Source organism: Gossypium hirsutum, chromosome D10, assembly GCF_007990345.1.
Source record: "Gossypium hirsutum isolate 1008001.06 chromosome D10, Gossypium_hirsutum_v2.1, whole genome shotgun sequence".
Taxonomy (NCBI): domain Eukaryota; kingdom Viridiplantae; phylum Streptophyta; class Magnoliopsida; order Malvales; family Malvaceae; genus Gossypium; species Gossypium hirsutum.
In genome coordinates, this window is record NC_053446.1 from 3,480,007 (window position 1) to 3,494,728 (window position 14,722).

At 30.4% G+C, this 14,722-nt stretch overlaps 2 protein-coding genes across 8 annotated transcripts; both read left to right on the top strand.

The window, feature by feature from the left end:
* Positions 1-820: 820 nt before the first annotated feature.
* Positions 821-5,318, top strand: LOC107913772 (UDP-N-acetylglucosamine transferase subunit ALG14 homolog). Of its 6 annotated transcripts, none has more exons than XR_005919552.1 (7): positions 826-1,310; positions 1,404-1,543; positions 2,122-2,262; positions 2,378-2,437; positions 2,590-2,789; positions 4,060-4,167; positions 4,338-5,318. XR_005919552.1 is itself a non-coding variant. In XM_041102828.1 (6 exons), exons 1-5 carry the CDS (start codon positions 1,130-1,132, stop codon positions 2,764-2,766), a joined length of 699 nt encoding a protein of 232 aa, XP_040958762.1. In that variant the 5' UTR covers positions 826-1,129; the 3' UTR covers positions 2,767-2,789; positions 4,060-5,318. The 6 variants fall into 6 exon arrangements, 2 of the variants coding, with proteins under 2 accessions (XP_016697887.1, XP_040958762.1); XR_005919553.1 differs by having other exon boundaries at positions 4,341-5,318; XR_005919555.1 differs by having other exon boundaries at positions 821-1,310; positions 2,590-4,167.
* Positions 5,319-10,578: 5,260 nt separating this feature from the next.
* On the top strand, positions 10,579-13,724 carry LOC107913773 (transcription factor bHLH144). Of its 2 annotated transcripts, XM_016842401.2 has the most exons (5): positions 10,678-10,849; positions 11,316-11,432; positions 11,606-11,809; positions 12,365-12,835; positions 12,965-13,724. In XM_016842401.2, exons 4-5 carry the CDS (start codon positions 12,668-12,670, stop codon positions 13,397-13,399), a joined length of 603 nt encoding a protein of 200 aa, XP_016697890.1. In that variant the 5' UTR covers positions 10,678-10,849; positions 11,316-11,432; positions 11,606-11,809; positions 12,365-12,667; the 3' UTR covers positions 13,400-13,724. The 2 variants fall into 2 exon arrangements, with proteins under 2 accessions (XP_016697889.1, XP_016697890.1); XM_016842400.2 differs by having other exon boundaries at positions 10,579-10,849; positions 12,365-13,724.
* The last annotated feature ends 998 nt before the right edge of the window (positions 13,725-14,722 follow it).

The following is a 14,722-nucleotide window of genomic DNA, read 5'->3' on the forward strand; positions in this document are numbered from 1 at the left end:
CCGGAAAATCAATTCCTTCAATCAAACAGACCCTAAAAAGTAAAAATATGTAAACATGTTTTAAAATTTTAAATTAATTTACATTTGATAATAAATTTTTTTACCAAATTAATGTGTTTATAGCTCGTAGTAGTGACTCATCTATAATCTATATAAAAACATAATTTCAAGAAAATTTTGAATTAACAAAAATATCCTTTATTATTAATTATATTATTAATTTGATATTAAAATAATAATTTATCATTATGTGATAATATTAAAAGTAATATTAATTGAATTTTATATAATGAATTCATTAGTTAAATTTTCAATATTTAATTTTTTAACACTTATTTTTTTAGCATTTAAATAATGATAAATTATTATTTTAATATCAAATTAATAATATAATTAACAATAAAAATTTTCAAAAGTTTCTCCAACACGCTTTTATTTAAATTATAGATTATAAATAGAGAATATGTTTTTGCTTATGTAAATTTATTATTTACTTCTTTAATTTAATTTAATTTTTGTTGTTTATTTAATTTTTTATATAATTCATGTGAACTTGATGACTTAGAAAAAAAATTTACATGTCAAATTTTATTAGCGGATTTAGCAATTCACTAAAGACGTTAACATCAGATATCATAATAAAATCCATATTGATAGTTCAAGTACTACAAAGTGCATGTACCACATTTGATATTTTATAAAAGTACAGGAACCAAAGGTGGAATTATCCCCTTTAAAAATGTTTAGTTACCTAAATGAAAAAATTACCATGGTTTAAGGGCTACTTTTCTATTTAGGCCTTCAAACTATCCCGCAAACTGTGGATTTGGAGGAAACGCAAAAAAAAAAAATGTTGAAATCTTATTCTTTGTAAAATCCGTTTACTTTTTTATATTTTTATTTTTATTTCCGCCAAAATCAGAAATTCTTCTTCTTAATGCACTAATATTTTCAATTTCCTCAAAAAAATCTTCTTCTTAATTCCAAATTTATTGATCCCTGGATTTCGAATCACACAATTTAAATTTCCTCTCTTAATCCTTGTTAATTATCTGTTTCAACAATCAACATTTAAATCAAAGCCTCTACTCTGAATTGTTTTCTTCTTATATATCACTTAGATCAAGAAATGGAGAAAAACACTAGCTGTTTTTTCTCCAATTCATCTCCAAATCTTGTAATCACTTGTTTCGTCGCCTTCATTACCATCATATTGGTTCGATTTCTTTACGTTATTTACCGAACCGGCAAGCCGCTAAACAAAAGAACACCGCAGCAGACTCTCAGCACTCTCATTGTTTTAGGTTCAGGTACGCTTCAAATTTCGTTTATCTGTTTCCTTATTTGCCTTTAAACTTCACGATGTTTAATTATGATCTTTGGATATTGATTTATCGGTATAGGAGGACACACAGCGGAGATGATTAATCTCTTATTAGTTTTACAAAAGGATCGATTTACGCCGAGGTTTTATATCGCCGCCGCTACTGATAATATGAGTCTTCAGAAAGCTCGTATGTTTGAGAATTCTTTGGCTGATTCGGTAAAATTGGCTACTTCAAATTTTCATTATGTTATTAATTGCTACTAGGATTCTTTTTAGTACTTTCTTTCATTGGATTTCAATTTGTTTAATGTGGATTTTTGTTCTTGAGTGTACGTTTTATATATTTTTATTTAATGAAAATCCTTTGAATTATTATTTAATGATTTTGATATTCTTTTTAGCACTTTTCCCCTTTATGTGTCAATGTTGTTAATTTTCGATGTTATTTTTAAGGTAAATGTAGCTCCTTTTTATTGGAATGTTTGATGGCCTCACAATTGAATGTGCATCATTCGTTCTAAATGATATCCTAATTGCAGACCCTCAAGTATGATCCACTGGACAGTCTAGACTAACAGTTTTTTTCATTGCCCGATTTCGTGTGTTGGTAATTACTTTTTGCAAACATTTCTATTCGTTTGTAAAATTTAAAGTTTTAAATGAGTTTTGACATTGAATGGAGGATGGTTCCATAGCTGTGCTTATCGTTAAGAAGTAGAACTATGTTTCATAATCATTTTGCTTTTTTGCTGGTCAAATAAGAGGTTTACTTCTTAAACTTATTTCAACAATAGGGTGTCAAGGGAATCTCTGCAGAGTTTATGCAAATCTATAGAAGCAGGGAAGTTGGTCAATCATATGTAACTTCTGTCTGGACAACTTTAGTTGCTACGGCTCATGCATTGTGGCTAATGATTAAAATCAGACCTCAAGTGGTATTTTTCTGTTTCTGTTATGTCCAACCATTTTTTCCCCTTCCAATCTTGTTACTTTTACTAAAGAAAAATTCCAGAATCAAATTTCTTGTTATAAACTTGACTTTAATTGCAGGTTCTTTGCAATGGCCCTGGTACTTGTATTCCTCTATGTGTAATTGCTTTCATTTTCAAGGTTTGTCTGTTTTCCCTGGAAGCCATATTATTTTGTATTGCCTTTCTCTCTTTGATATTACTGATGGAATTTTTCCAAAAGTTAAATGCATAAACATTTCTACGTCTAGGAAAATTGGAGTTAGCCATTTTTCTTGTAAATTTTGCTTGCAGGTTGTTGGGATTAGATGGTCATCCATATTTTATGTTGAGAGCATTGCAAGAGTAAAAAGGCTCTCTTTAAGTGGTCTGTTGCTTTACAAGTTACAGATTGCAGATCAGTTCTTTGTGCAATGGCCACAACTGCAGAGAAAATACCCTCGAGCTCATTATGTTGGTTGCCTGATGTAGTGAATTAAGTCTGCTGCTGATGGGTACTCTTACTTTAACTTCTAAGGTTTTTTTTTTTTACTTAAATAGTGTATTCAGCAACATGGTCTGAAGTAGATCATGATATTTGGCCAAAAAGAAAAAGTGATAGAATGCAACACGATTCTTTTGAAAATTTGACTCTATTTGCTACAGTTGCACATTAAGTGATAGAATGCAACACGATTCTTTTGAAAATTTGACTCTATTTGCTACAGTTGCACATTAACAAAAGCATGTTATTTAATAATTCTAGCGTATCATTTCACTGCCTGAATATTAAGTCCTTATATTTGTTGGCAAATAACTTCTGAGGCATAAGTTTCTAGTTCAACATTTCAAAAACCTCTGCATGTGTTTCTCCATTTAGAAGCTTTTGATCAAGCCATTGCAAGCAGTGCATAATCCAAATGCATATTTCCTTTGGAGACTTCAGTGTGGCTTGCTGGACCAGTTCCGAAATATCAGGACATAGTTAGTAGAACTAGTGATTTGATTATAAAAGGAGTAAACTTTTGTGAAGGGAAAAGTTGATAGTGGAAGGTGCAAGAGTCCAATAGAATGCACCAAAGCTATGCTGCTTGCTCTTTGACAGTGCAAGCAACTTTTGGGTGCCTAGGTGGTGAGAGGTAGTTACCCATATGCTTTTCCCACCTTTATCGTAGTATAGTCATCTCAAGAGTGTGGATGCTGACTGGTCAAAGATCACCGAAAGTGCATACATGATGATGAGATCCACTTATAGTTTCTGGGTTAAGGGCTCACCAGTTTCTTGCTATTCAGATGCTGAGGTGAGCTTTCTTCCTTGATTGCTTGTGAGATGGATTTGGAGGTGGTAGAAGAAGTTTTTAATCGTGAAGATTAATTAATATTGAGGAAGTGCAAATTCTTTTAGGTTCTAATTTGGTTGCTTAATATTATTTTGAAGATATGCAAATTAAAACGTTTTGTTTTGATTGATGATAATGGAAAGATAAATTATATGATTTTGCTTGACTGATTCAATATTGAACTAGTTTTAACTTTTAAATATTTTATTGTCATAACAAGAAAAAAAATACAGTCATTGTTTGCAATATTTACTGCTTCATGACAACAGATAAACTCATAAGCTTCATGCAGTTAGTGAATTGATTTGACCATTTATTTTCTTTGGTACATCTTTATTGGCAGTAATTAAACTCTAGCATCATTATCTTTCACTCATTGCTTTAAGAAGAGGAAGCTTTTTAAGCTTCATTATTGACGTTTATTGTTTGGTGTGTTCACTCTTAGACTCTCGGTCATCAAGATAATGCTGGTAGACATGTGAAAGATAACAGCTAGGATCGGAATAACATCAAGATAGCAGTGCTGTGCTTCCAATGGTGAAACCCTGCCATAGTATGCACATCCATACTAAAACCATGATATATGATGTCTTTCCTAGTTCATGTTCTTCCATTTCTCCCTTTAGACTTTTCCATTCTCCGGTAACAAAAAGTCCCAGCATGATTGCACTTGATGCGACTAGTGACTGATAAAACGATTCCCTTTTTATGACCTTCTGAAAGCAGAAATGCGTCAGAGAAAGGTACAACCCGTTTCCTGCTGATGCAACAATGGTGCATATGAACCTGATCACGCTCTTCCCTCTTGAAACTCCATTTGGAGTTGACGAGTCTTCATGAGACACGAGAAGGATTAGAGAATTGATTACGGAAGGGGTGAACTTTTGTGAATTGAGAAAATAAGAGAAGAAAACATTGAAAGCTAACTGTGATGCATAGATGAGTGAATATTTAGACACGGGAAGGTATCACAACCCCATCAAGTAAAGAAAGCAGTATGTTGCTACAAGTAGGCCAATGGAGATATAAATCGACGCGAGAACCAGGGCGGATGGTGGGGGAACTGTGCCAGAATTGGTTGCAGTCGGAGTTTTTGAGAGACAAGAAGCAATAGTAAGAATGAGAATAGGGAAAGCCTGCGAGTTGCATAAGTGTTGCTAACCATTGGCTCTTTCCACCTTTCTCATAGTACAGTCTTCCCTACAACATAGCGATTGACTGGCCAGAAAGCACGAAGAGTACATACAAACCTATCCGTACCCAATGTTTATAGTTTTTGGGCGCTATTGATGATGGGTTTGTTGAAACCATAGTTTGTTCCTTCGAGTCCGTTCTTCATTCTCCTGAACTGGTAAGAAAATCGCACAAAGGAATTCACTTATGATGCCTACATCGGTGTTTTTGAGGTAGAAGTATTGTGGAGGTTCCTATGTTAAGAGGTGGATTCTATTTTGCTCCTATTCAAAAAAATGAGTAAATAAAGTATTGTATATTAGATTAAAGAGTAAATTGGTTCTGGTAAAAAATTCATTTATTTTCTTTGTTAAAAATTGGTCCCGGTACGTCAACATCATATCCAATTTTTAATATAAGAAATTAATTATTACTGAACTGTACTAAATCGGTTCAGATTTTGGTTTCTCTATTGTTTTTGGGCTTTAAGCTTTTGGACTTTATTAAAACAAAATTGTCTTTAGATTTGAACTTTTCAATTTTAATTAAATAAAATTATCTTTGTTTTATGTTTCTTAGACACTATTTGACAATTTAATTTTTTTATTATACAAAAAGTCTCAATCAATATATTTATCTCAAAAATAATTTGTAAAATCTATAATTATAAATGTTTATTAAAAATCTAATTAAACCTTGGTGTAATCACTCTCAATTTTTACTAAACATGATCAAATGTTAAATTATTTGTATTTTATAACTTTTAATGTGTAATGACAGCAAAAAAACAACAATAATGATAGAAAAAATAACATAATAAGTAAAAAAATGACGAGGACTTGAATTCTTGGAAGTTTTAACAACAATAATAAATAAGCAATGAATTAATGAGATATTGACGCTTGAATTTTTAAATGGTTCTTTTTAAACTTTTCGATGTCCAATGGAATAAATCAAAATTGAACCAAATTGATGTGGTTTAATGACATCATTTAACCAAAATCGAATTAAACCGAATTGTTGATTCGACTCGATTTCCCAGTTTGGTCGGTTTTGTTTGCTCAACTCTATCAACATGAGATACATGTGACAAGCCTCGTGGCATTGTCTGGATATTCTATCAACCTTATCAGATTTGAACTGCATAAATGAGTGAATTTTTTTATAGAAAAGACCAAATTGCTCTTTGATATAACTATGAGAATTAATTTATCTACTTTTTGAGTAGAGGAAAAAAAATATAATTTGACTCCTAATACAATGACCTCTATTATAATTTTATCGTGTTTTTGATTAACTTTATAAAAGGTTTAATTTTTCTCCAATCTTTATATTGATTGAATTTTTAAAATTTAACCTTTTTTTTTAATTTTAATTCAAGAAATATATTTTCTTATATAATTTAAATTTTTAATTAATAACACTGTTAAAATGAAGTTGTGAATTGCAATTGCTAACACAAATTCAAATGAAGTAAATTTAACGAATGATGTACTTGGCCTACATGCTACTCCCAACTTTTCTTTTAAATGTTTATGTACAAAACCTATATTTAATATATGTTGAAACACAAATACAGGATATGACTTTTCAACTATCCTTCAAATATATAAAATTTACTTTTAAAAAATTTAAAATCTCCATATCTAATGCTCATACAATGAGTAACATAGTAGCTATGTATGTGTATTTAACCAACCTGTGATTGGCAGTGGCAGTGGCTTAGCTTCTCCCATGTTAAAAGACGAAGAAAGTTCCTCCAAGCAAGATCTAAATTATGTGGAAAGGAAAGGGCAAACAGACAAGATTATATATAAGGTTTTTTTTCCCCTTTTTCTTTTTAACATAAAATCAACACAATAGGACCCCCAAAGAAAGTTGATTTATGCATTGTTTTAATGATAAGGAGATGCTCGAATGATTTTAGAGGTTAGAACTTATTTAAAAGTTTCAAATTTGAAAAGGAATTGAGTTTAGTCCGCATCAAGGAACATTAACTTAAATACATATTGTATTCTCATAATTAATTAGAGGTTTTAGGTTTAGGATAAAGATGACAAAAATAAACTTAAAATTGAAGAGTTTAGAGTTGATTTGACTTGATATGGTCGAGTTTTTTGTTTTAAAATTTCGACCAGGTCAAGTTAATTTTAGCGTGAAATCACTTCGCTCAACTTAAAATATTTACGAAATTATTCTTCTATATATTTAATATTATTTAGGTTAAAAAATTCTTAAAATTTATTACTATTAGCATCATTTTATCACATTTACTCCCATTTTATATCAGTTATTCTCCTCCTCTCTTTTTAATTTATTTTCTCCAGTTTCTCTTTCATTTTCATTCATTATTTTTTCTTTTGTGATGTAATGTATATTTTTTACTGAGTCAAATCCCTACTAAAAGAATGATAAAACAAATCCAATGGGAAGTTGTGCCAATTTCTTCTTAAATATTTTATTTTAGTTTAAGCTTGGGTGGAATTAGATGGGGTTTGGGTTAGACCTGTTCATGGGTCGGGCCCGGAAAAAATTTTGGCCCGAATCTTAGGCTCGGGCCCAGCCTGAAATATGGGCCTAAAATTTTGCCCAGGTCCGACCCGGGAAAAATAATAAGCCCGAGCCCGGCCCGATTTTTAATAAACACAAAAAAATATTTTAAAAATAAAAAATAAAAATATTTTTAAAGTATTTAAAAATTAAAAAATAAAAATAAAAAATATATATTTATTATATTCGGGCCGGGCCGGGCTCGGGTCAAAAAAGTTGAGCCTGAGCCCGGCCTATTTTTTATACGGGCCTCATTTTTTTGCCAAAGCCTATATTTCGGGCCTATATTTTTACCCGAACCCTCCCATATTTCGGGCGGGCCGTCGGGCCGGGCGGACAGGTCTAGTTTGGGTATACAATTAATTTTTAGGTTTGGAATGAGTTAAAAATTTTAAGATCAAAATCAGGTCGAAATTGGGGCATGACAATAAAGTATCAGATTAGGGTCGAACAAGTAAAAATTCAAACCGCCCCACTCTGTTGCCATCACTAATTAAGGGTAAATTAAAAAATATATTAGAAATAAAAATTCAAATCCAAAACTTGCAATAAAATTTTGTTTTAGCGTTTAACTAAATAATCAATTTTTTTATATAATGTTAAAATCAATCCATAGTCTATAAATATAAAGATAATACATTTCAACGTACTTGAACTCACGTCCTTCTGCATTGGCAATAATATCTATGCCAATTGAACTAAAACTTAATTATTATATAAAAAATTTATGTAAAAAAATGGTTGTGGGTTAATTTTGGTTTTAAAGTGTTATATTAGAGATTTTATATAAATATATAAAAAATGAAAATAGTTAATAATATTAATTATTTAATATAAAATTTTCTTTAAAACACCAATTTTCATATCGTCATGTTAATATTAAATATGTTTATGGGCGGTTCGGTCCGGGTCAATTCGATTAGTACATTTAAGAGAATTAAGTAAAGTTATCAGTATCACACTTATATAGATGTAATAATTTTGTTTTGGTATTGACAGTATCAGTATTTTGATATCTCATTTCATTTATATAAATGTCGCTTAATTTTTAGTTTCTTAATACCATATATTATATATAAATGTGAGTATACATCAATTACATACATGTAAATATATTCATGTGGAAATATAAATTTTAAATTTATGAAATAAATTCAATAATTTAATTTAAATTAATTTACTTTTAAATGTAGTTATAAAATAAAAATAATTTAGATAATACATATTAAAATTTGATTTAAAATATTTTGTACCAATAAGTACGAGTATGTATATATCTATATAGACCAATATTAATCAAAATGGAACGAAATATATTGAAATAATTAAAATGTAACAAAATTTTTATTAGAATTTAACTAAAACTAATTGGCATTGATTTAGAAAGTGGACCCCTTGGTTTAAATGGTTAAATTACTATGTTAATCCTTCTTAAAAAATATAATTTAATTTAAGTGTTTTAATGTAAACTTTATGCTTTTACCCCAAGTTTTTTTAGTTTTATTTTGGCCTCCCTAACACCAAATTCTCTCTATACATATTAGCCCAAAATGAAAAATTTTCATTAAAATTTTTAATTTTAAAAAAATTATAAATTAATATCATGATAAAATTATATTTTTAACCTTTTAAATTTTATTTATTTATTTATGACCCTTCTAAAACAGTTTAAAATGCTAAAATGGCATTACATATAACATAGGGATAGGGCGATAAAGTGTGATGTAGGTCAAAAGTCCTTCACTTCTATTATAACATGATGATGTGAAGTAGCAATGGTAAATTAAAACTAGTAGCTGTAAAAGCAAAATAGACATGTTTAGGCTACAATGTGTTTAAATCATTAAAGTTGGCATCTAATGATTATGGGGTGCGTGGAAAAAAGCCTGGATACAAACTATCAGCCGGTGCCAACAGACCATCAAGTTTACCTGCTACCAGCAGGGTGGACTCATTTTTGGTGGGTTGATATTCTACCTAAACCTGACCATTGAATTAGTATAAAGTTTTAAGTTTGGATCAGTTCAATCTAAAAAAAACATGTTTAAAATTTTATTTAAGTTTGACTCAGATAAAAAAATATTAAACTTAAGCTCAGTTCAGCCTACTCATATTAATTTTTTATATAAAAATAAATTTTAAAAAATACAATACATAAAATACACTAAAAATATTTCCCAACAAAATTAAAAATACATTAAAAAATATTTATACTTAAATAACACTAAAATAGTTACAACTTAGCAGGTAAATACCTCTAAAATAATAGCAAAAATTAATAATAAAATAAGAATTATACAATATTTAAAAAATTACAACAAAATAACATCAAAATGATAGTAAAACAGCAATAAGAAAAATCTAGATAAATTTGAGCCAAGCTAAACTAAGTCAAAAAATCTTACTTGAAGTGTAACCTATTTAAAAACGTGTCATATTTTTTTGTCTAAATTTATTTATTAGGCGTATATTTTTGTCATAAACTTCTTACTTTTTGACAGACCTTCAAGACCGGGCTCATTGTCAGGTATAATTCCACTTAACTGCTGCCGTCATCAACCATGCATCGTAGCCAACTAGCCATGGCGAACCCTTTATTTGGTCTCAGATGATCCAAGTAAATTAGCCCATTTCTCAATTCAACACTTTTTCACGGGCCTCCCTGTTCTGTTTTCAAATTTCTTTCATTTTTCATAAATATTTTTAATATCTGTATTTGTATACAATTTTTTAAATATTCATACTTAAAAAATTATGTATTAAGAAATTACCATTTAGGGTCCATTTGAATAGATGTTTATTGCATTTAATTTTTTTATTTCATATTACAATATCGTTACAATATCTAATTTTACTATCATGATTATTTTTACACTAATCACATAGAACTAAGATTATAAGAATGACAAATTCTGACTTTTTTAACCCGCATTCATTTTATAAAAATCTTAAATTTTCAAGCTCAATTAATTTAGATCCATTATAAAAAAAAATCAACAAAGTTAATATATAATAAAAAACAATAATATTAATTACGATAAATTTTAACTTAATTAGGCAAATAATAATATAAAACTAAAAAGAAAAAGGAAAATATAAAAGCTACCAAAAAAAAAAGAAAAAAGAAGAAGCGTCGATTCCACGATACACAAAAATCGTCAAAAACCAGGTGAAGCCGGCCCCACACAGCTTCTTCTTCCCAATCACGCGTGCATCCAACCGTCACTTTCCCTTCCGCATTATACGGAAATGCCCTTAATCCAACGGTTCATATCTCTCCTCCTTTCACTCCCCCTAACTTCACTTATCCCTATAACAAATCCCAACTATTTTTTTTATATACAAATAAAAAAGAGGAAAAATTAATTGCTCACACACCCAACTTCACTCTCTTAATTACCTCTGCAACTTCATTCAGCGCAAATCTAGGGATTTTTTTTTCTTATAGCACCATTTTCCCCTATCCCGACTTCTTTTTTGGCTGCTTCCACTCCAATCTCTCGATTTATTTTGTAAGGATTTTAATCTTATTCTTTTTGCCAGATTTTTTTTCCTTATTTTGAGCTATCATAATATTGTGGCTTAAGTAATATAGGTTTTTTTTTGGCTAGTATGTATGCTTCTCTCCGTGTTCTTTCTTCCCTTTCCTTTGCAATTTATTTTTTAGTTTTACTGAGAAATTTACTATTTTTTTTTAAAAATAATGTTTTCTTTTGATGGAAAGTGAGTTTCTTTTTTCTTTTTAAGTTCAGCTATTTTTAATGTTCATTTTTCTTTTTGATTTCTCTTAGATTTGTATCAGCTACTAAATAGAACTTCATTCATTGTCTTTTTCCTTTATGATTCTTAGATCCACTGGGCTTGAATTATTATTGAGCCCTTTGTTTAGTTGATTTATTTTTATTGAAGATCCCTTGGTTTAACTGCTATTTCAATATTTTTAAATTAGTGCTAATTCTTTTTTTCTTTTGGTTGCAGGCTAGAATTTATTAATCACTTTGGGGGTTGAACTGAAGATAAACAAAATGCCGTGGTCTTTGGTTTATCGTGTTCGAATGGTTGTTTTCTTTCTTATCATACTGTAATTTATTTTGGGTAAGTTTTGTGAATCTAGAACTTCTATGAATTTTAATTCCCCTTGTTATAATTCGGTTGGGGTGACGATTAATTGCTTATGTTATAATTTTGCTGAATAAAATGTAGTTTAAATCCTAATGTGCATTGTGTTTGTATGTCATATTTAATAAGGAATTATTATATTGTTGTAGGTGAATTTCAATTGAATTTGGAATTGGAAGGGGATTCAATTCATTCAATTTAGCGTCGTTGGATATTGATAAAATTTTGGTTGGAGAGGTTTGAGAATGTACATTGCAGCAACCACAAAGAGATATCGTGCAGTTAAGGAAGTCGGGAAGATTAAAATGAGCGTTGGTGTTATTGCATACTATCAATTAGTTCAAGTTTGTCAGGTAAATTTGTTTTTCTTACCGCTGTTGCAGTGTGTCCTTGGAAATGCATAAAAAAAACTGTCTTAAATATATCCATGTGTGCCATGTCAACTGTGGTTTTATTACTAATTTTGCGGTCACATGATTTTATTAAGTTGATATGCCTCTTGGTTTTTAGTTTTTCAATTGACTGATTAGGAAAGTATGTCTTCTTAATTCACCCAAGATATAATTAATGCACTATAACAATGTGCACGGACCAAGCACATTTGTGAACAGTTATGCATACATATACAGGTATCATAGTGAAGAAAAATAAGTTATTTTATAAATCTGAGCAATGCTTTTTCATTGACCTTTTCATGTAAATCTGAGCAATTGTGAGCACAGTGAATCTGGACACGGAGAAAACTTGTAAACTTTTAACCATTTTAACGAGCTTCCTATGGATCTGTTCATTTAATCAAGTAATATCAGATAGATTTGCGGACAAAAGAATATTTTTGTTGTTCTCTGGACATAATCTCTGTGTGCATTTTGTTATAGTTCTAATGATTTTTTATTTTGCTATCACAGGCCGAGTATTTCCGTCAGTTGCTAAAACCAGTTACGTAGTCTAGTAGTTAGCAACTCTTGGAAATTGGGATCTGGGGGAGTCTTCCATTTGGTTGTTTTATACGTAGGCTTTCAAAGAATGAAATATCTGATATTGTTGATGGGAAATTGGGGATAGGCAGCTCTTGTCTTGTTTTGATGGCGATCCACTAGTTTTAGTCTGTAGTCTTTCCGTAATTATAGCTATAAACCTCCTTCCAACTTAAAAATAAATAATTTTAAGTTCAAAACCAAGTTTAAACTTCTCGTTAAGTAGAAAATAAGATGCAGAGTGACCAACAATTTTACCCCCAAAAAGCAGTGCCCACACTTGCAGATCAAGTGGCCAATAATTACATGCATATCCCAGTTGCATCTGCTTTTGGACCAGTTTTTCCTCCATGTGCAAAACACTTGCCGCCCCTCCATGGCATTGAGTTTCAACCCTCTGAGGTTTGTCCCAAGAACTTTGTTATTTTCAATCAGACTGATAATAGGAACCAAGTCTTGTTCAACCCGACTATCACAAACAAGTTTCATGGTAATGAATTAAATGTTTTTGCAAATTACAATGATGGCAAGTATGAGAGGAAAGATGTTTATGATGTGGGAGAAGAAACATCCTCTTTTCTGAAAGAGGATTCGGATGATATTGATGCACTGCTCAGCTCGGAAGAGGAAGAACAAGTTGAGTACGATGAGGAAGAGGTTAGCACAGCCCGGACCTTTGGAAATTATGAATTCGACACTGCTGATTCTCGCTCTGCTCATGGCTCGAAACCAAAAAAGAACAAGTCTTCCTCTTATACTCTGAAGTCTTCTGGTAATAGCAGTTGTTGTGACCCTGAAATTAAGCGACTGAAAATGAAGGAAATGGTGAAGGTTTTAAGGGGAATCGTTCCGGGTGCTGATGAGATGGATACTGTTGCTGTTCTCGATGGAGCTGTTAGGTACCTCAAGTCTCTCAAGGTTGAAGTACAGAAGCTCGGAGTTGGGAATTTCAAATATGAAGATTGAACCCAAATCATGGTAATGAAGTTCTCACCTTTGTATACCTCTCCATAACTGGCCTCTCTCTAATGGTTTGCAGTCTAGAAATAAAGAAGACAGGTATTAGAATCAATATTTGTGTTGTTGTATGCATGAACTCTGGTTGTGTAATATGAGTACCACCAAGTACCAAGTTTCTAGCTGCCTTTAATATCATTATGGCACAAGTAGTTGCTTTGAATGTTATTGTACTAGTAGTTTCTACTTTCAACTCTGTCTTATTTCTGTATTTTACGTACTTTATGTTTATTCTCAGTTATGAATAAATGTTACAAGAGTACTTCTTGTTAAATCCCTCGTGAGAGAATCAATCATATTTATGTAGTGCATGATCCGGTTTGTCAGTCTTTGCATTGTGATGAGATGTTATTGGGGGACATGAGTGTTCATTGTGATGCATGCAATTGCAGACTACATTTTTCTCTCTCCCCCACAATCCTGGTGACCGGTAGTAGGTACGCAGTGGTTTTTAGTGGCGCAACGCCCGACCTTTTTACCTGTTCTCTAGTTCCTGGCATGTATTGAGTTAGACTTATAAATGAACATATATTTATGTTTGTTTATTTTTAAGTTAGCTTGTGTTCGGTTTATGCTTGTTAAGGATTTCAAAATTGTTTTTGTAGTTGTTTATTTAAAAGTACACATGTTCGTGAGTTTATTTGTGCACGTTAAACGGACATATTTACAAAACATTAAACGTATATATTTGTAAACATGAACATATAATTGAACATGTTCATGAATAATAATAAATAATAATTAAACATCTATATTTAAATTTTTACCAAAATTTATATATATTTAGAGGTAAAAATAATTAAGTATAAATTTTAATAATTATATTATGTATAAGTAAAATAAGCACATAAGTAATAATATTATTAATTATATAATAATCAAACAATAAATAATTTTTAAACAAACTTATTAATGAATATGATTGAATTGAATAAAAATTTGAATTATTTATTTAACTCTTTATTCCATATTATAAATCAAAAAATGTTAGATGTAGTGAGAGATGCATTGCATTTTTAAAGGATTTTAAAGGGAAAACATAAATTCAAACTTATTATTGAAAAAGACAGCCGAATACCGAACATGGATTGTAAAACGTAAATTGTTAAGTGTATGAGCATGTTGAAAAACGTAATTTGTCATGAATATGAGCATGTATGGTGTAGTTGGATTTCCTTTGGCATCACTCATCATTTGTAACTAATTAGTTTTCAACATTCAATTGGTTTCCTCAGCTTTATATTATGTTATATGGGAAGTGGTGGAAACTAG